Source organism: Saccopteryx bilineata, chromosome 3 (assembly GCF_036850765.1).
Source record: "Saccopteryx bilineata isolate mSacBil1 chromosome 3, mSacBil1_pri_phased_curated, whole genome shotgun sequence".
Classification (NCBI taxonomy): domain Eukaryota; kingdom Metazoa; phylum Chordata; class Mammalia; order Chiroptera; family Emballonuridae; genus Saccopteryx; species Saccopteryx bilineata.
Window position 1 is genome coordinate 307,687,846 of NC_089492.1, and position 20,465 is coordinate 307,708,310.

A 20,465-nucleotide genomic window follows, 5' to 3' on the forward strand; every position below is an offset into this window, starting at 1 on the left:
TACCAGGTGCAGGGAACTTCACCTGATGGGTGAGGTTGCTGCTGTGGTCCCGGGGGCGTGGATTGCAGATGACGAGTCCTGGGGCCCAGAGAGTGTGAGTAGCTGATGTCCAGGAGAAGGTGCAGCATGTGTCCTGCTCATAGGCCCATGACAGGGAGCAGGACAAGTTTCCGGGAGGGCCGACTCCAGGGTCACAGGTGTGGCTGAGGGCTGTGGAGGAGAAGGGGAGACTGGAGGTCAGGGGGGAGGGTCCCAGTTACAGTCCTGAGAGAAGAAGCCTCGGGCTTTGCTCCATGTCCTCCCATCCCAGCCCTGACCGGGGGCCACCAAACACTTCCTACGTGGCCTCTCTATAAGCCCATTACGTCACTGTCCCTGCTCAGAGTACATTCAGTGTGTTTGAGTGTTCCAAAGGACTTCCTTTTCCTGGAAAGTACATCATCTGTCCTCCTGGCATCTCTGATGTCCAGGGTGCAAGTGTAGGTCCAGGAATCGCAAAGAAGGTGGAATGCACCCTGGGTCTCCTCCTGCATTTTATAACTGAGGTTATTTAGGGTCACAGGGAAGGAGATTTGGCCACAACCATTGCATTAGCTACACCCATTCCTCTTGGCCATTCAACTGCCCAGAGCAGGGGTAGCAGCAGCAACATTTCTGACTCAGAGGGTTTCTGGGTGCCGGTGGATGAGAAAGAATGATGCCGTGGGAGGAGGATTGTGGTGAGATTGTTACAGCAGAACAGACTGCCATGGAGGCCAAGTGACACTCAGAGAGCTGGAGAACCGATTGATTATGCCGGCGGGCCCAGAGGAGCTAGCACTCTGAAGTGTGAGCCCGACTGGCTGGGTCTGTGGGGTTTTATGACTGCACAGTCGGGTGGGGTTATACAGTATTCAGAATGCTGAAGCAGGCTTACAGAAGCGAAAAGGTGGAATTAGTAAAAGCAGAAGAAAAAATCAAAAAAGCCATATCAAAACCATGCAAGCTGGAAAGGAGTATGAGATCTTGGCCCTTCCTAAAAGAGGAACCTCAAACTCAAACTTCGCCCCATCTTAGCATAGAACAGATAATCAGCACACAACTTAGAGTTCCAGGACACCCGGCCAGAGAACAGTCAGGGAGGTGACCTCAAGTCCTGTCTGTTCATGGGGGGTTGTCTTCCATCACTGGAGCAGGACCTGGACCTCTGAGGACATCTGAGGATGGGACGCGTGAGTCTCCTAAGGTCCTTCTCGTAAGAGGGGTTATTCTGAGCCCCATTGTCTATAACAGAGAGCTGGTCCACTGAAGTACTGATCTGGAGGTCAGAGGTTCTTCTACAAGCTGTGGTAAATCCTACAAGGTGTAGGCATCTAATGTCCGTGTGGGAGTCTGGGACAGAAGAAAAGAAGGGGGTCTCAGGTGAAGTGAAGGCAGCATCCATTCATTTATTAAGTCACTGACAAAACGCTTAGTGAGCATCGATGTGATGTTTGGCTGAAGACAAGACAAGAAGGGCTACAGCGACATAGTCTATGACAGAGAGGCTCCTGACCCAGTGACACATATGAAAATACTGTAATGTATTTTTCCCCGCCGAGAAGAAAGAAAGGGGTCGTAGCCACAAAGTATGGAATAGTAAAGGCTTTATTGTGTACCACGCTGCCCGGATGATGTTCTCTGGTCCCGGGGGGCAGAGATCAGAGAGTTGCAAGGGGTGACCCTCGTGAGAAATATTTAAAGGGTCTCTAGGGTCATCGAGCTAATATGACGTGGTGAAATCTCACTGGCTGACAGACAGTCACTTTTTTCCAATGGGTTCCTGTGAAGTTTCTTTTGCCGTGCCTGAGTGTGGGCAGTCCTAGCCAAAGTTCCCGGGTCTGAGTTCCCTACATAACCTTCCCCCATTGGCCACCACCCTATATCCTGGTCTTTTGTGTTTATTAAGGGCGCTGCTTATTCATCTGGCTACTTCCTGCTGATTAGGGACATCGTGGGGACAGGGAGATTGGAAGGTGGTGGTTTTGAGTGGTATCAGGAGGAACATCTGTTCGGCCGTGAGTTGAGAATCTTCGCAGATGTGGTCCTGTAAGGATTTTTTTTTAAAAGAGGAGTAATAGGGGGATTTGCAGGGTCCAGCCTTTCGGTAAGCTGAAAGGTAGAGTCCAGTGGTTTCAACTACCAGTGGTCCTGCATGGAGGCAGGCTTGAGGCAAAACTGCATGTCAGGAGTGGTGTGCAAAGAGGAAAAGAAGGGGTCCCATCCATTCCCATGACCGAGACCTGTGAGGGAACTAGAGGTCCAGAGTGTGATGGCAAAACAGAGAAGGTTCACAAGAAATGAGATGGACTTACACACTTGTTGCAGCATACCCTGAGTTCTCTGAGTCCAGGCCATGTCCTAGGAGTTTGAGTGATGCACCCACCTGTCTGGCTTGGCCTTCCCATTCAGGCGGCTTGTCCTCCATGTAGAGACGCTGAGGAAAAGCCTGTTGCCCAAAGGGGCAATCGATCCGCCAATGACTAGACTACTTGCAGTCAGGGCAAGTCTCAGTGGGCAGCCGTGGGTAGGGTCTCTGCCGGGACCAGTGGTCCTGCTTGCCACACTTAAAGCAAGCTCCTGGTGGGGATTTTTCTTTGCATCTTGGATTTGGGTTGGGCACTTCCTGTGCCTTGCCTCTGTTGCTCTGCTGGCCTCAGGGCTGCCACAAGAGCCGGGGTTTGAAGTGTTACCTTCTGCTGCATGCAGGCCTGGCAAACAGCCTTGGCCTGTTCCTACTAGTTGAGACCATTAAAAACTTTTGGCGATAAATTGGTGAAGGTGTTAAAACCGAAAGTCCCTCCAGGAGGCTGCCTGGTCCGATTATCCAGTAGTTTCTGTGGCCTGGCCACAGTGGAAAAGAAGAATAGTTTCTTTTTTTAGGGAGGGAGAAATTTCAGATAAGGCCACTCCCGGAATGTTTTTGGTTTAGGTTTGGATTCCTGTGCCCCCACGACCACGGATTCCTGTGGTCAGAGTTGAGAACTGGCATTCTGCAACTCAAGCTCTGGCCACGGGCAGATAGGGAAAGTAGATGTGCTCGGGACATCTCCACGGGCACACATGCACTTGGACGAAAAGAGTTCCTTGATGTAGCTACAGTTTCAGACAGAGAGTCTCAGCGGAAAGAACTGAGGGGAAGGCTGGAGGCAGGGTACTTACCGCATTGTGTGCCAAAGTAGGTGTAAAGTCAGAGGTCCTGGTTCTTTCTCAGAGGGGAAGGGAAGAGGAGTGGTCCTTGCAGGCTTCTCACTCCTCCCGGGTTTTCGGCACCAAAATATAAGGTATTTTACCCTCACTGTGAAGGAAGGAAGGGGCCGTAGCCACAAAGTGTGGAATAGTAAAGGCTTTATTGAGTACTTCACTGCCCAGACGATGTTCTCTGGTCCCAGAGGGGGAGGGGTCAGAGAAGTATTAAGGTGTGACTTGCATGAGAGATATTTAAAGGGTCCCTAGGATGGTTGAGCTAATATGACGTAGTGAAATCTCACTGGTTGACGGACAGTCACTTTTTTCCAAAAGGTTCCTGGGAAGTTTCTTTTGGCGTGCCTGAGTGTGGGCAGTCTTAGCCAAAGTTCCTGGGCCTGAGTTCCCAACGTGACCTTCCCCTATTGCCCACCACCCTACAATTACTTCCTCCCAAACGCAACACTGTGTGGCTTTAGGGCTGCTGTCACTGGTGAGTTTACCTTGTGTTCTGCCAGTGTCCTGTTTATTTGCTATAAATACAAGTGTGGGCACATTTTTTAGATCTAGTATACTGATTTGTGAGGTTTCTACTATCTCCATAATGAAAACCATGTAGCATCTTCACGCAACACAAAGGGGGAAGAAACGTTCTCTGAGCCTGTGCTGCAGGAACTCGTTTTTATGATTCCCATCACACAGTGTGAATGGGAGAGATCGTTCTAGCTCCCTATCTCAGAGATTGTATTTTCTGTCAAGTAAAAACTCTACTTCAAGTTCTCCAAGTGTCATGGACAAAGTGGTGGATAAACAATGAGTTGAGGTATTTCTACTTATGCTATCCGCTGTCCTTTCTACGTAGAGTACCTTTCTCTCAGTGTTTAGAAATAAGATGATATTACTGTTCAAATGAACTGTGTACTTTCTTTTTAATGACAAAAAATATCACATTTCTTTGGTTGTACTAGCTGCCAAAAATCTCAGAAATATATGTAGTTCTTATTTTCAGAATCAGTGTTGTTCTAGCTTCTGGGTAATTAGGTCTTTTTTTTTTTTTTAAGTGAGAAGTAGGGAGGCAGAGAGATAGACTCTTACATATGAGCCAGCCGGGATCCACCAGGCAAGCCCTCTATGGGGTGATGCCCCACTCATCTGGGGCCATTACTTCGTTGCTTGGCAACCATGCTATTTTATTGTCTGAGATGAGGCCATAAAGCCTTTCTCAGTGCCTGGAGCCAATTTGCTTCAACCAAGTCAAGGCTGTGGGAGGAAAAGGGAGAGAGAGAGAGAGAGAGAGAGAGAGAGAGAGAGAGAGAGAGAAGGGAGAGGGTTGGAGAAGCAAATGTTCACTTCTCTGTGTGCCCTAACTGGGAACTGAATCTGAGACTTCCACACTCTGGGCCGGCACTCTACCACTGGGCCAGCTGGCCAGGGCTCCAATTTGTACTTCTGAGTCCCTTCCCCTTTTTCACCCATTCTCCAAGCACTCTATCATCTGAAAACCATCAAAATGTCCTCTATCTCAGTCTGTTTCTGCTCTGCTTGTTTATTATGTTTTTTTAGATTCAGTTGTTGATCGATTTGCATTATTGCCATTTTATTGTTTATATATTTCCTCCTCCTCCTCCTTCTTCAAGAAAACTCTTTAACATTTGATATCATACTTGTTTGGTGGTGATGGACTCCTTTAGTTTTTTCTTGTCTGGGAAGCTCTTTTTCTGTCCTTTTATTTTAAGTCATTCTAAATGATTACTCTAAATGAAGAATCTTGGTCCTTGCTTTTCATCACTTTGAATATTTCTTGCCAGTCTCGTCTGGTCTGCAAAGTTTTTGTTGAGAAATCACCTAAAAGTCATATAAGAGCTTCCATGTAGGTAACTAACTGCTTTTCTCTTGCTTCTTTTAGAATTTTTTTCTCTGTCTTTTATTTTTTGAATTGTGATTATGATCTCTTAATGTAGGTCTCTTTGGGTTCAACTTGTTTGGGACTCTTTGTGCTTCCTGGACATGTATGTCTGTATTCTTCACCAAATCAGAGAAGTTTTCATCATTATTGCTTTAAATAGTTTTTCAATTTTTTTATCTCTTTTTCTTCTCTGGTCTCCTCACAATGGTAATGTTGGTACGCTTGAGGTTGTCCCAGAAGCTCCTCGCACTCTTCTCATTTGGGGGAATTTCTGTTTCTTTTCATTGTTCTGAACAGGTGTATTTTGCTGCCTTATATTCCAAATTGTTGATTTTATTTATGGATTTATCTACTCTACTGTAGATTCACTGTAAGTTATTCTTCATTTCAGTTCATGTAGCCTTCATTTCTGACTGGTCCTTTTCTATGCTGTTGAGGTTTTCACTAATTTCATCGAGCATCCTTATAACCAGTGTTTTAAACTCTGCATTAGTGGATGAGTTTTCTCCATGTCGTTTAGTTCTCTTTCTGGGATTTGTTCCCCTCTTTCATTGGCACACGTTTCTTTGTCCTCTTGTGGAAGCGTCCCTGTGTGTCTTTCTATGTATTAGGTAGAGCTGCTACATCTCCCAGGCTTGACAGAGTGGCCTCATGTAGTAGGTGTTTCCTAGGGTCCAGTGTCACAATCTCCCATCACACATAGTGGACACGCCCCTTGTGGGCTGTGCATGTGCTCCTCTTGTAGTTTAGCTTTTATTTGTGACACAGATGCAGAGAGAGACAGAGACAGGGACATTAGGGACAAACTGACAAAAATGAAGAAAGAAGTATCCATTCTTCCTTGCGGCACTTTCGGTGGCTAAAGAACAAGGAGATAGGCCTGTATCTCCAGTACAGATTACAGACCCAGGAGACTCCAAGTACATGACGGTTCTGGTCATGGTGCTGAAATCGGGCCGAGTACTATGGTCAGAGATCACCCACTTCTGAGAGGGGTCTGACCTTTCCAGCATAGAATCCAGAACTTGGAGTGGAGAACAGGTGTGGCGTGCCTAAGAGGAAAAAATCAGGGAGAAGTAGACTTGCTTATCTATAGGCCGGTGTTCTCTTATGCTTCTCTCTGCTTCCTAGTTCATCCACAGGGTTTTTCTGTCATGTTTGGCTGTCCTGGTGGGGGAGCTGTCAGGGCGGAGATGGAAGTTGCAGTGTTGTTGCGCACTGGCTCATTTAAGAAGTTTGTGGAGAAAAGAAAGCTTGCAGAAAAGGTTACTGGGCGGACTAATAGAGTTTGGACAGAGATGTAGGAGGACCAGAGAGGGTAGGTCATTCTAGACATGACAAAAAAAACCCCCAAAATTTAGAGTGAGCCCAAAGTAAGTAGCCTTTATTTGTGGATGAGAAGGATGCTGGTGTCCATGGGTAAGTTGTCTTAGAGAAAGAGAGAAAAACCCAGGCAGCAGTGGGTTGAGGCATGAGGGGGTGTTTAATGCTGTGTCTGGGAACCTGGCACTCCACTCCCACCCTGGCCTCAGAGAGAATAGGGATGCTCTGTGCACCCTGATTCAGAGTATGCTCCTAGACTGTCCCCGGAGGGGGGCTACCTCTACGTGGCCAGCGGGCAGGAGACTTCACTGATGATTTTGTTGTACCTTCTTCACTATAGCATCTACGTGCCTAACCTGAGTAGGGAACATATTGAAACAAAATACATCCTTCAGTTAACTGCCATTAGACCCACTTGGCTCTGGTTCTTCCTTGATTAGGCCTCAAATTCTCTACCTGCTTGAAGGTTTAGCCACTGCCCATCTTCCCCAGGTGGAAGCACAGCATGGAGAAGGAAAACAGCGATCAGGACACTGTAGCCCAATTTGACTTGCTGTTTGTTTTTATGTAGCGCACATGCTGAGAATAGTTGTGCACTTCTTAAGTTATTAATTGATATTTAGATAGAAACACCTACTTGTTTTTCCACTCATCCACAATTCATGGGTTGATTCTTGTATGTCCCCTGAGAATAGAACCCACAACCTCAGAGTACCGGGACAATGCTTTAACCATTGAGATACCCTGCCAGGACTGGTTTTGCACTTTTAAATAATTGGGAGGAAAATGAAAGATCAAATTGTATGAAACCCAAATTTATGTGTCCAATAGGTTTTGCTCGAATGCAGCTATGCTCACTCTACAACAGATGAGTAATGACAGAGACCCCGTGGCTCACAAAGCCCAAAATGTGTTCTACTTTTCAGATTCTTTTTTTATATTCAGGCAGTTCAAGGAAGGACTTATCTCTGAATGCCCTTTCTTCAGCTGTTAAGCGAAGTAATAGTGGCAGCACCTCTTATGTAACATAGAACAGTCATGTTATGAGATGAGACCTACAGCCATCTTTTCAGCATGCTTATCTGCCAGAGACTGTCTTAAACTCATAATGGGTATTGTTAGTTCAATTTGACTCACATAAACACTATGAGGGTGGTATTGCTATATTACCATTCCCATTTAACGGATGAGGAAACTGATGCCCTGCCTGGCAGTGATTGATTGCTGTCCTGTCAAACTTTGTCACCTGATATTGATTGTGTCTCCATCACACCACAAGGTAGGGGCCACAGATGACAGTGACTTTATTTTCATCACCAGAACCTGGCCCAGGGTCAGGCTGATACAAGGAGACCTCAAGAAATGACCATTAGACAAACGAACTAAAAAACCAGTGAACCAGAATCGTCCGTAGTCATCCCTAACAGTGGCTTCATGGTGGTCATCTACCCTGAAACTGGAGCACTGTGGTTCCCAACATGAGGAAAAGAACGGGTGACACAATGCCTGTCACGTGCCTCAGGACATCACTCCTCTCAGATCCACACCCCCTGAGGCTATGATCCCTTCTTCATGAAAACCTTTGAGCTCTGGCTCTGAGGATATGGGTTTGAGGACCTGAAGGGTCAGTTTCATAGACCCAGGATCTTTGTTCTCCTGATCTCAGAGATCTGAGATTCTTGGATTTCTTGAGCCTCCAGATTTCAGTTTCAGAGGTCTCCAAGGCCCTTGGTCACTGGAGGAGAGATGGAATCTCTAGGTTCCTGACTTTGGGTAGGGAAAGTTGTTTCTGGGGCCTGATTTTCTTGGCTGCTTGGTTCTCTAGGATCTGGGTCTCCAGGCCTTCGGGTTCATCTAAGTCTCCAGACCCTTGGGCTACTGGAATGCTGAGTCTCAATGACTCTGGTCTTCAAGGGTTTTCACCTTTGAACCCCTCAGTCTCGGGAGTCGGGGTCTGTAGGGTCTCTTAGTTCTGTTAGGACCTCCCCCTTTTGCTGTCCACCATCAAGCCCCATCTCTATGTGATAGGAAGTGTGTATCCCGTTCCCGGGCTGGGGCCTGCACAGTGGGTCGCAATCTCACCCACTACCTAGAGCTAGCCGGGAGCCCCCGCAGAGACACCACTAACCCTCCCACCAAAAATCACTAACAGCTGACGCACACGCAGAGACCTGGGCTCACACCCTGCTCCTTCTCCCCATTCGACACGCTCAAGCGCACCATTACTGCCCCTGCAGGCACGCAGAATTCCACTCCGAGCTCCCACCCTTGGAATCTCTGCCCTGTGTCTGCACTGCCTCCAGCTCATACCCTCGCGACCCAACCCCCGCACTCCACCTGCAATTTCCACCTCTTATCCGATCTAAAGGTCCTCTCATCCTTTATAACGTCTATAATAATCCCACAAATACAGATATCCGAATGCAGCCACCCAGCCTTTCAAGAGTTCTGCACCGTGACAGATAGCAACCATTTCAGATGAAATACAGCTCCGCCGCTTCCCCGCCTGTGCGCAGGCGCACAAAGAAAACGGCGCAATGCTTTTGGGGAGCTGTAGGCAGAGCTCAAGGAGTCGCAAGGATTGCTGGGAGTCGTAGGCCAAGCGCTCTCCGTCGCCACAGTTGCTTCAAACAGAGCTGTTGCAAGGGGTTTTGGGAGCCGTAGACGAGAAAGCCCCACGGCCTTGTGGGAGTCGTAGTCCAGGAGCCACTTCCGTGGCCGCCTTCCGCGTGTCTGGCATTTCAGGTGTCCCAGCACTCCGTTCTGCTCTGGTGAGTCTTCACTCTTGTGGCGAGTGGGCTCGTGGGCGCCCATCTTTGTTGCGAGGCTGTGTAAGAGTTAAGGGTCTCTGGGGACGGTGGCTCGCCTTTGTGATTTCCCAGCGCTTGTCTCTCCGAGACCTCTGACCAGGATCCTCACTTTGGACACTGCGGCTCGCCTGTTCCTTGTCCATCCACCCCCCCCCCCCCCCCAGGTCGGGTTCGACCATCTCCCTGACCCGCCTCTAGTCGGGAAAGTGCGGGAGGTCCCCTACTCTGCCCTAGAAGCTCTGTCACGATATAGGTCGCGCACCATCCACCCAGTGACAAGGCGGCAATCCCAGGGCACCCCTTGGTCCGCACGCCGTCTTCTGGGTGCATTTATTATCCCCTCAGCCTACCGATCGCCGACTCTGCGTGCCAAACCCTGTGCGAAGTGGAGGAAGACAGTGGTGAAGAGGCAGAGCCGGATTCTGCCTTTAGTGAGCTAACAGTACAGTGGAGGGGTCAGGCCTGTCTCCGTGACAGGTAGAGCCGTGGCTAGGCTGAGATGGAGGCATACAAGCGGCTCTGCGAGCCCAGAGGAGGCGCCTGACCCAGCCTGGCGTCCATAAAGTCTTCGAGGGGCATACATTTAACAGGAACTTCAAACTTGACATGTCCCAATGTAAAACCTGGTCGTCCCCCTGACTTAGTGTCCCAACATCCTCCCAAGGTGCTTTGGCCAAAACCTTCAAGTCATTCATCATTTCTGTATCCTTATCACCCTCTCCTCCACCCCAGTACATATCTTGCACAAGTCCTATAGTCTCTACCTTCAAAATAGATACAAAACTCCATTTCTTCCCACCTCTACTGCCACCATCCCCGTCCAGGCCACCGTCATCTTACTGACTGTTGATTGCCTCATTCTCTCCCCGATCACCTCCCTGCTTCAGCCCTTATAGGGTACAGTCTGTTCTCACAGCAGCCAAAGGAATTCTTTTGATACCTAAGTCAGATTATATCCCTTCTCTGCTCAAAACTCTTCCATGTCTCCCATCTCCCTCTGAATAAAATGAAAACACTATATTGTGTTCTACGAGTCTCTGACAAACATGCACAGATTCATCAGCTGATGGTCTTCCTTCTCCAGGAGGTAGCCCTCCAGTGATTGTAGATGTAGGGGGAGAGGAGAGACGTGTCTATGTCCTTTGCTGCCTAGGAGCTGTGTGGAAGGTGGTGGTGCTCTTAGGAGATGGGATACGGCTGGGCAAGAACGGGTTGTTGCCTGGGGATCAGAGGAACTGGTCAGCTTGGGCAATTTGGATCTGAGAGAAGCCCAGCACAGATCCTCCATGGTGGTGGTGGTGGCGGGGGAGGATCTTGGAAGACCAGCCTGGTAGACACTGCCATTCAGGGTCACTCATAAGGGGAATGAACTGGACAAGACCCAAGGACCATGAGTCTCCAAAAAAGACTCAGCAGGTGAAAACCAGGAGAGTAAAAGAGGATCAGGTCAAGAAATAAGAGAATAGATTTCAAAGGAGGTGTTGCTCGGCTGTGACAGATTGTCACGGTGGATGGGTCCTGAGAGCTGCTTGCACCCAGTGTCAGGGAAGAATACTCTTGGCAGGAGGAAGAGCAAGTGCAAACACCTGGAGATGAGGTCACAGGAAAAGGGAGCCAGATCGCATAGGGCTTTGTAGGCCATTAGTTTTTCCTAAAGTAAGGTGAGATGCATGAGAGGACATAGAGAAGACACGGGGCCAGATTCCACCTCTGCGTGGAGAGTAGTGCCCATACCATAGCAGCCTCCTTAAGCCAGAACATTTGTGTGTCCACCCCATCTCTAGAAGAAGCCTGCCCCACTTGCACGTGCTATACAGGCAGCCTCCCTGGAGGAAGCCCCGCAAGCTGGAATGCACATGTAACCTGTCTTCTTTTTCTTCCTGTCCAAGAGACGCCGACCCCTGCCAACCAGCCCGGACCCCGCGATGCCCGCCCCGCAGTGCGCCTCCTGCCACAAGGCCCGCGCCGCCCTCCGCCGCCCGCGCTCCGGCCAAGCACTGTGCGGTGCCTGCTTCTGCACTGCCTTCGAGGCCGAGGTGCTGCACACGGTGGTCGCGGGCCACCTGCTGCCACCCGGCGCTGTGGTGGCCGTGGGCGCCTCGGGCGGCAAGGACTCCACAGTGCTGGCACACGTGCTGCGCGAGCTGGCGCCACGCCTGGGCATCTCGCTGCAACTGGTGGCTGTGGACGAGGGCATTGGTGGCTACCGAGACGCGGCGCTGGCGGCCGTGCGGCGCCAGGCGGCGCGCTGGGAGCTGCCGCTCACCATCGTGGCCTATGCTGATCTCTTCGGGGGCTGGACAATGGACGCTGTGGCCCGCAGCACGGCCGGCTCCGGCCGCAGCCGCTCCTGCTGTACCTTCTGCGGGGTGCTGCGGCGCCGGGCACTGGAGGAAGGGGCGCGCCTCGTGGGAGCCACGCACGTCGTGACAGGTGAGTATATGCTCGGTAACAGGAGGAACTTTGTGGGAAGATCGAGTGCACGCATGGACAAAGACAGGCACTGAAAGGGGGCTGAGGCGCATGCCCTAGAAGTGAAAAGGAGACCATGGGTATGCCCTCAGTGGAGGTTCTCAGTAAAGGGAAGGGGACATCGTGACCCGTGAGTGCATGAGTGGCATGGAGGAACTCTGTGGGGCGCCTGCGCAGACCAGGGCAGGCACTGAAAGGAGGCTGAGACTTGGTGCGTCCTACATGGAGGATTCCAGTAAGGAGAAGAGGTTTGCATGCTCTGAAGGTTTAGAGGCATGGTATGTGTGGGTCTTTGGAATGCGGTACGGAAGGTGTAGCAAGGTTTTGAGTCACTGCCATTGTCTTGGTGTACACACACACGCACGTGAAAATACAGGGCTGGAGGGGTACTCTTAGGGCCGTGGTTCTTTGTTTTTTAAAAATGACATTCTTTATGTTTCCCTTCCCGAGATGAGGGGTATGCAGGGGTATCCCCCATTAGAAACCGTCTAATGAAACGCAACTGTGTCTTTTAACTCTTTTTGTCTCTCGGCTACGCGTCCCTCTCTCTTTAAAAAATTTTTTTTTTCCTTTTTCTTTTCCAAGTGAGGGGAGGGATGATAGAGAGACAGACTAACTAGTATCCAAACCAGCAACCCCGTCTGGGGCAGATGTTCGCAAACTGAGCTTTCTTTAGTGCCTGAGGTGGAGGCTCCACAGAGCCAACCTCAGCACCCAGGGCTAATGCACTTGAACCAGTCAAGCCATGGCTGCAGGCTGTGGGAGGGGAAGAGAGAGAGAGAATCAGGAGGGAGGAGGGGTGGAGAAGCAGATAGTCACTCCTCCTGTGTGCCACTACTGGGAATCAAACAGCAGACATCCACACACTGGGCCAATGTTCTACCACTGAGCAAACCAGCCAGGGCCTGACTGGCTTTGCCTCTCTCATAACTCTTATTCTTTCCCACTCATTACTTCAACAAATAATTATTGACCATTTACTGTGCGCTAGATACAACAATGTAGCCTAGAACAAAGTACCTAATCTCTGTTTCCTCTTTTGTAGATTGGGGATATTAATAATATCTGGGTCCTAGAGATGTTGAGAGTTAGATGTGTGAAGCACTTAGACTAGAGGCTGAAAGACAGTGAATATGATGTAAACCTTTGCTGTTACGATGCACAGCACAGCTTCTGCTGCTGCCCAAGTCTCACATATAGAATTGTAACCTTGTAAGTGCTAATAAGGACAATTACACTTTGCCTGACCAGGCGGTGGTGCAGTGGATAGAGCATCAGACTGGGATGTGGAGGACCCAGGTTTGAGACCCCCGAGATCTCCAGCTTGAGTGCAGGCTCATCTGGTTTGAGCAAGGCTCACCAGCTTGAGCCCAAGGTCGCTGGCTTAAGCAAGGGGTAAGGGGTCACTTGGTCTGCTGCAGCAGGCCCCCCCCCCCCCACCGTCAAGGCACATATGAGAAATCAATCAATGAACAACTAAGGAGCCGCAGTGAAGATTTGATGTTTCTCATCTCTCTCTCTCCCTTCCTGTCTGTCTGTCCCTATCTCTGACTCTCTCTGTCTCTGCCACACACACACACACACACACACACAAAATTACACTTTGGGAATTTGTAACAGGAGGACCTAGTGGAGGGAGTAAGGTGGGGATTAAGGAGGCATTTCCCGAGTGAGCTGAGACCTGAAAGCTGCGTGGGTAACGAGGTGAATGAAGGACGAATGCAGGTTGGGAGAGGTGTTCTGAACAAAGGAAACAGCTTATGCAGTTTATGCAAAGGCCCTGAGGAGAGGATGTGGCGCCAGTGAGAAGCCCCAAGAAGACCCGAGTTTTACTGTATAGATTCAAGTATAAGATGACAAGATGCAGAGTAAGATTTAACTTAAATGTTTAGGTGACCGTTAGGTAGTCACTTACTTTCTCAGTGACTTGCATAGCCAGAAGAACCATGTGACATTTTCTGTGCAATCGGAAGCGCTCTAAGGCTGAAATAGTACACTGTATTTGTAGCATGAAGCACTTTCACTCCCTCCGTGAAAGGGCACCTAACACAGGGCCTGCCTGGCCCAGTAGGTGGGTGGCAATGGGGACACCCCAAGTTGCTCCCTGGGAGCCTGTCCTCCCGTTTCTCATTGTGTCCATCTCTGCTTCCACCTGACTGCCCCACCTTGTCCCCTGGGTCCCCTTGACCAACAGCGCCCCTCGCCCCCTCCTGACCTGCCCCCCATCTCCTGCAGGCCACAACGCTGACGACATGGCGGAGACCGTGCTCATGAACTTCCTACGGGGCGACGCAGGCCGGCTGGCCCGGGGCGGGGGCCTGGGCTCCCCGGGCGAGGGGGGCGCCCTGCCGCGCTGCCGCCCGCTGCAGCTGGCCTCGCAGAAGGAGGTGGTGCTGTACGCGCACTTCCGCCGCCTCGACTACTTCTCGGAAGAGTGCGTGTACGCGCCCGAGGCCTTCCGCGGCCACGCGCGAGACCTGCTTAAACTGCTGGAGGCTGCGCGACCATCGGCGGTGCTGGACCTCGTGCACTCGGCCGAGCGCCTGTCGCTGGCCCCGGCCGCACGGCCCCCGCCCGCCGGCGCCTGTTCGCGCTGCGGGGCGCTGGCCAGCCGCGCGCTCTGCCAGGCCTGCGCCCTCCTGGACGGCCTGGACCGCGGCCGGCCCCGCCTGGCCATCGGCAAGGGCCGCCGGGGTCGCGACGAGGTGGGACCACTGGGGACGCCTCGGGAGCAGGAGCAGGTCCGAACCCCGGCCCCCCAGGCCGTCCCCACCTTCTAGGGAGCAGTTCTCCGTTGGGATCCGACCTGGGAGCCAGGGAGGCTGTAAATGACTAAATAAACCCCAGTAACCTCTGCGCAGGGCTTCGGAGTGAAGTCAGGATGGGGACGGAACCGGTTACCCGTGACCCTCGGAAGATGGGCCGGGGCTCCTGGGTCCGAGGCAGGAGGGGGCTTAACAACTTCCCACTTCTGAGCGAGGGAAATGAGAGGGTTGCTTGCCTCGTACTCCTCCAGGGTCTCAGACAGTCCTAGCCCTTCCTGAGCACCTACTGTGCACCCACGATTCCTGTTTGTAGAGGGATCAGCGCAGCCACCTGACTTGATGGGCACCGGTCACTCACAGTAAACACGGTGCTTCTCTGAGCCCCGCGCAGCCTGCAGGCACCGCCCCCTCGGTTCATTCGCATCACCTCATTGGCTGTAGCCTGAGCACCGGCAACTTCGTGATATCACCTGGCTGGGCGTAACCAGGGTCTGCCTGGGGCTCTTCAAGACAGTGAAATTGCCCCCTCCGCCCTCACACCTGAATCCCTCCTGGTGGCCCTTTGATGGATGTGGAGAAGCTGGGTGGCCTTCCCAGACCTCCGCTTCTGGAGTAGAGCTGGGTGAGCCTGGGTCAGTGACTCAACTTCTCTGGTCTTTGGTTTCCTCCTCTGGAAATGGAATCAAAGTCCTCCGTCAGAGCGCTGTGGTGAAGATTTGATACAGTGCTCTGTAAAACGGGCCGACTTGGTTGTTCACATTCAGGTTTGGCCACCAGGGGGCTCTGGGTTTCAGGGTTGCTGTCCTGCTGGTCCACACTGTGTGAGGCCCAGAGTTTCCTGCCTGATCCCTGGGGAGACTTGGTGTTTTCAGTCCCACCTCCAAGCTTTGCTGGGCTGATCCCTTGTCAGGAATGCCCTCCCTGTCCCATCTTCCTGCTCAGATCCACGTAGGTCCTGGAAGTCTTCCTGATACTTCCACCCGGCCCAGACCCCTTCCGTTGGGTCCAACCCTCATGTGTGCCCATTCCCCACCTTTTGGGTCTCTTTTTCCTAAAAGGAAAGAGCAGTGATGGGAGTCAAATAATTTAACAATCGGTTCTCTGCCCTAATGACTGTTTTAAGTATAAAAAAAGATATACCAAAAAGTAGTTTATTTCATGCATTTAATACTTAAATAAGAACAATAAAAGAAGTACACAAAACTAGATTATAAGAAAGAATTTTAAAATATTAATGAAAAATATTAAATAATACCTGACAAAAAACAATAAAAGTGTTATTTAAGTTATTTCTGTATTGCTTCTTGATTGGCATCCTTACCTGCAATGATTTTTGCCTGTAGATGAAATGAACATTACTGCGGGTGCTTAGAATACACTTGTGCAGATGAATATTAAAAAAGAGTAAGGAATGTAAATATGTGATTTCCATATTGGGTAGCTGTCCAGGTGCCCACCTTAGAGACCACACTGATTACAAGTGCCATTTTAACAACCGGTTCACTGAACTCAACAAAAAATTAGGTATCGGTTCTGCCGAACTGGTGGGATCTGGCTGAATCCCACCACTGGGAAGGAGAGGCTGCCTTTTGCAGCAACATGAATGGACCATGAGGGGATTATACTAAGTGGAATGAGTCAGACAGAGAAAGACAAGTACCATATGATCTCACTTATATGTGGACATTTAAAAAGAACTCGTAGAACAGATTGGTGGTTCTGTTCTAGGGGCGGAAGGTGTGGGTGGGCAAAATGGATGCAGGTGGCCTAAGGTGCACATTTCCAATTATAAAATAATTAAATAATGAGGCGGTAATGTACAGCGTGGTGATTTTGGTTAATAATAAACTATTAATTAATAATATAGTTAATAATACTGTGTTGTATATTTGATAACTGCTAAGTGTATATTGCTGAGAGAAAATTGTTAAAAGGTCTCATCACAATAAAAAAGTTGGTAACTCTGTGGTGACGGATGTCAACAAGACATTGTGATGAGTACTTCACAATATGTACATATGTGGAATCGTTATGTTGGATACTTGATGCTAACATAATGTTATATGTCAGTTCTCTCTCAATCATATATCTGTAAACTCAGCCTGCTACTAGGATTAGATCAGAGTGCTCCCAGACTTCCAGGCAGTGTTCCCTTCCTGCTCCATTTGTGTTCCAACATCAGCAGAACAAATTCCTTACATTAAATTCCCACTGCTGAAATACATAGTAAAGCTTCTGTATTTCTGATTGGCTGTTTGACTGAATAAATCTCAAGAGATAAAACAATGGGCACTGGGTGATTTCAAATGCCTTCAATATAAAACCTGCAGCCAACTAGGGATAAAGGGGAAGTTCCCTAATGAGACAGAGAGAATCTTCAGCAAACATCATACCTAATGCAGTAGCATCAGGTCCTAATCTAGAAAGGTCATAACAATACATTAAAAACTATGAAAATTAAAAAAAGTAAACAAAGCTGGTTTTCTTCATAAATTATTGCAGATATAGAAAAATCCATAAGTATATACCGATACATTTGGGGACTTAAGAAAGTTAGCAAGGTTCTTAGAGACAAAATCAAATTACAAATTTAAATGCATTTCTATGTCACAGTAATAAAAGATAGCATGTTATAAAAGATGCCATTGACAACAGCATCAAAAATTATGATATACCTGGAATACATTCAGAGATGTACATAAAAATTTAATATACACATCCTCAATGGAGGAAATCAAAAATCTGTATGAAAAGTCATTAAATATGTAAATAAATATAATATAAAAATGTGCATTGTAATGGCTATGAAAACAATATTGTGTAAAAAAGCTATTCTACTCAAATTACTCTGCAGAATTAAAGCACGTGACCCCATCTGCCAGTTGACTTTTGATTAACTTGGTAGCTCTGTTATAAAATTTATATTGAAATGAGTTATTCCAAACCCAAGCAAGGTAATCATAAAGAAGAGTAATGCATTGACTTAGTCACAAGTGTTCCAGGTGAAGGGGTTTCAGGCAGAAACTTTGGCATCAACATGTTCAAGAGAATAGACACTAAAAGGGGAATGTCATGGTCAAACCGAGAGGCACACAAGAAGGAGCAGGCAGGATGGCGTGACCAGTAGCAGACTTACCATCCTGCTGTGAACACCTGTCAAACCAGACAGAACATGGGAGACAGTTCGCTTTGCCTTGTTCCAAATGTAGCTCATCCTCCCAGTTGCCAACCCTGATGACAACACCAACATCAAGCCCCCACCAGCCACAGCAGAGGGTGGCCACACAGAGCAACAGCTTCCTAGAACTTTCGGGGAGCTTCCCCTTCAGACGCCCATGTTGACTGCTGGACATCCTGGCTTTTCACACTGGCGGCTGCTCTCTCATGTTCACACACACCTGTACTTCAGGTGAGCTGCTTCATGATGTGCCCTCTCCCTTCCCGTCCCCTCCAGGACATCACTTCCTGGCTCCTGTCACGTCGTGTAAGGTCAGGGTTTTCTAATAAATCCCCTCTTCTCAGAGTCCTCTCGGTGCTGTTCCCTGACCACACTGTCTGATGCAGCTGGGACAACTTACACAGACGCTTCAGACTCTGGGTGGTGTTCTCCTCCCCCAGACATACTTCCTGTTGCCGGCAGCAGGTGGGTCACTGTGGTCCACCAGCGACTGAGAGAATTCAAAGCCGGCTTCAATTCCCGTGAGGGTCTCGACTATTTCCAGTCTACCCTCATCTTTAGGGTCCCAACCCCAAGACTACAATGCTTACCAGGGCCCCTCCTCCTTGCCCAGACCTCTCTTTTGGCCCCATGAGACTGGTGAATGTACTTAGCTTCACAGTGACTGCTCAGAATCAGTAGTCCATTTGAGAAAAAAGTGACTCCAAATACTTGTCTCATCGCTTTCGACTTCCTGCTTCTTCCAGCTTCACTGTGAAAATCCTCTTTGTTGCCTCCAAACATTTAAAAAATCTTATCCAGTTTTTCTACTTGTCTTCTTTCCCATGAGGAAGGTTTGAAAGAACATGGCAAGCCACTGCCAGAATCATGTCACTGAACTAGAGAATTTGCTGAACGTCCCTCCATGCTCTGAGTGCCTTTCCCCTAAAGCCCTAGGAGGCCACCCACTGAGGGGCTTCTCCAGAGGTCTTGTTTCTCCCCGGACCAGCTAGCCTGTCCCCAGCTCATGAGACACAGCACAGGATGGTGTGCTCTATGATAGCACCAGCTCTGGGTGCAGTTCCTGTGGTTCCCTGCCCTGGGCCCCCCACCCCCATGTCCTCTTCCAGAGCCCACCCCAGGGTCCCCAGGATGTGTATATCAGGTACCTGAGTCAGTACTAGGAAGAAGAGGTATCGCAAACCAGCGTGGTGAGTAATTGCCTTTTAGTCATTTTGGGGAAGAGTCTTTGTATTAATAGTATTTAATAAACCAAGTGTGAAAGGGGCAGTAGGCCCATATTGAGTGTAAGTAAGTTTACATTTTTTCAGAGTTTTAAAGGTATAAGTTTATTATGTTTTTGCATTAGTTTTCCTTTATTTTGTTTTTTTATAAAAGGAAAACACGGTAAGGCCATTTATTGTTTCCCCTATATTTTGAGTTTGATCTATAGATTGTTGGAGCAGGGATTTCCCAGATTTTGAGCTATAGACTCTGGAATCAGCCTGATAAGGGTATGAGAGGAGCAGAGGGTTGAACATAGGAAGGAGCCGAGGGCGGCAGAGGCCACGCGGTTAAGGCAGCCATAGCCGCAAAATTTTTATCCCGAGTCATTCTCAGACTTCAAGTTGTTCTCATATTCGCATTCCTCCATTTCTGGCTCACCCTGATACTTTTCAGACAACGATTCGTCCTCATTTGGAAACATTTCTACAAAAAGTTCCCTTATTTATTCTAACTGTCCCATAATTTATTACTCCTGACTATACTCTCCCAAACTCACTGTGTACACTTGGGGAGTTCCGTCACCTGCCTTTAGCTTAGTTTCTCGTACCCAGGCCTCACGTTGGGCGCCACTTGTCACAAACCAGCGCAGCTAGTAATTCTGGGTCCTGGAGGGAGAACAGTGTGGAATGAAGAAAATAGACTCACCGAGAAAAGAGGATGGGATCGGGAGGCCTCTTCAATGCTGATGGCAATATCAGAGAGAACGAGCCTCCGGTCTTTGCTTTATTATATACCATAGACCCCTGGTTGGCAAGCTGCGGCTCACGAGCCACATGCAGCTCTTTGGCCCCTTGACTGTGGCTCTTCCACAAAATACCAAGTGTGGGTGCTACCTCGATAAGGAATGTACCTACCTATACAGTTTAAGTTTAAAAAATTTGGCTCTCAAAAGAAATTTCAATTGTTGTACTGTTGATATTTGGCTCTGTTGACTAATGAGTTTGCTAACCACTAGCATAGACAATTAAAGTCTTTAATCCAATATACATATAGGGAAGTTTTTGATAGAAAGCCACTCATTTGAGGCATAAATTGGATTCCTCATACGAGTGCACCACCCTACATCATGCAATAGTCAAGGATGTGGAGAAAAGCTTAGTGTTGAAAAGATTTTAATATTAAAAGATTTTAGTACTAAGAAAGTGGGAAAGGCTCAGTCCCAAACAAGCATTAGGCTACAATGACCCTGCCAGCCCACAGCCTGTCTCCACAAAGAGGGAGAGAGCAGAGCTCAGGAAAATATGACACCACGAGGGCCCTTTATGCTAACTCAACCCTCTGGCTAAGTCTTTTACCCTACATGTCCCATTCAGAGATCATGTTTCTATATGAGAGGGTATCTCCTGAACAGTCTCCTCCTCCTGAAGTAACAATGTCCTGCTCTCCCCATCCAGGCACCTCTGTTTCTCAGGGGACAGTCAGCGGTGCAGTTTCCCAAAGTGACTGGCCATCTCCCACAGCTCTGACCTGGTCTATGTGGGCACAGGAGCTTCATAGGTTATGTTGGCCTCTTCCTTAAATCAGAAAATATAGACCATTCT

The 20,465-nt window shown here is 49.0% G+C and overlaps 1 protein-coding gene across 1 annotated transcript; it reads left to right on the forward strand.

Annotated features, from left to right (window-relative positions):
• Nucleotides 1–9,086: 9,086 nt before the first annotated feature.
• CTU1 (cytosolic thiouridylase subunit 1) lies at nucleotides 9,087–16,346 on the forward strand. The gene is made up of 3 exons (XM_066271375.1): nucleotides 9,087–9,204; nucleotides 11,133–11,676; nucleotides 13,951–16,346. The coding sequence occupies exons 2-3, from the start codon at nucleotides 11,169–11,171 to the stop codon at nucleotides 14,493–14,495; spliced, it is 1,053 nt and encodes a 350-aa protein (XP_066127472.1). The 5' UTR covers nucleotides 9,087–9,204; nucleotides 11,133–11,168; the 3' UTR covers nucleotides 14,496–16,346.
• Nucleotides 16,347–20,465: the final 4,119 nt, after the last annotated feature.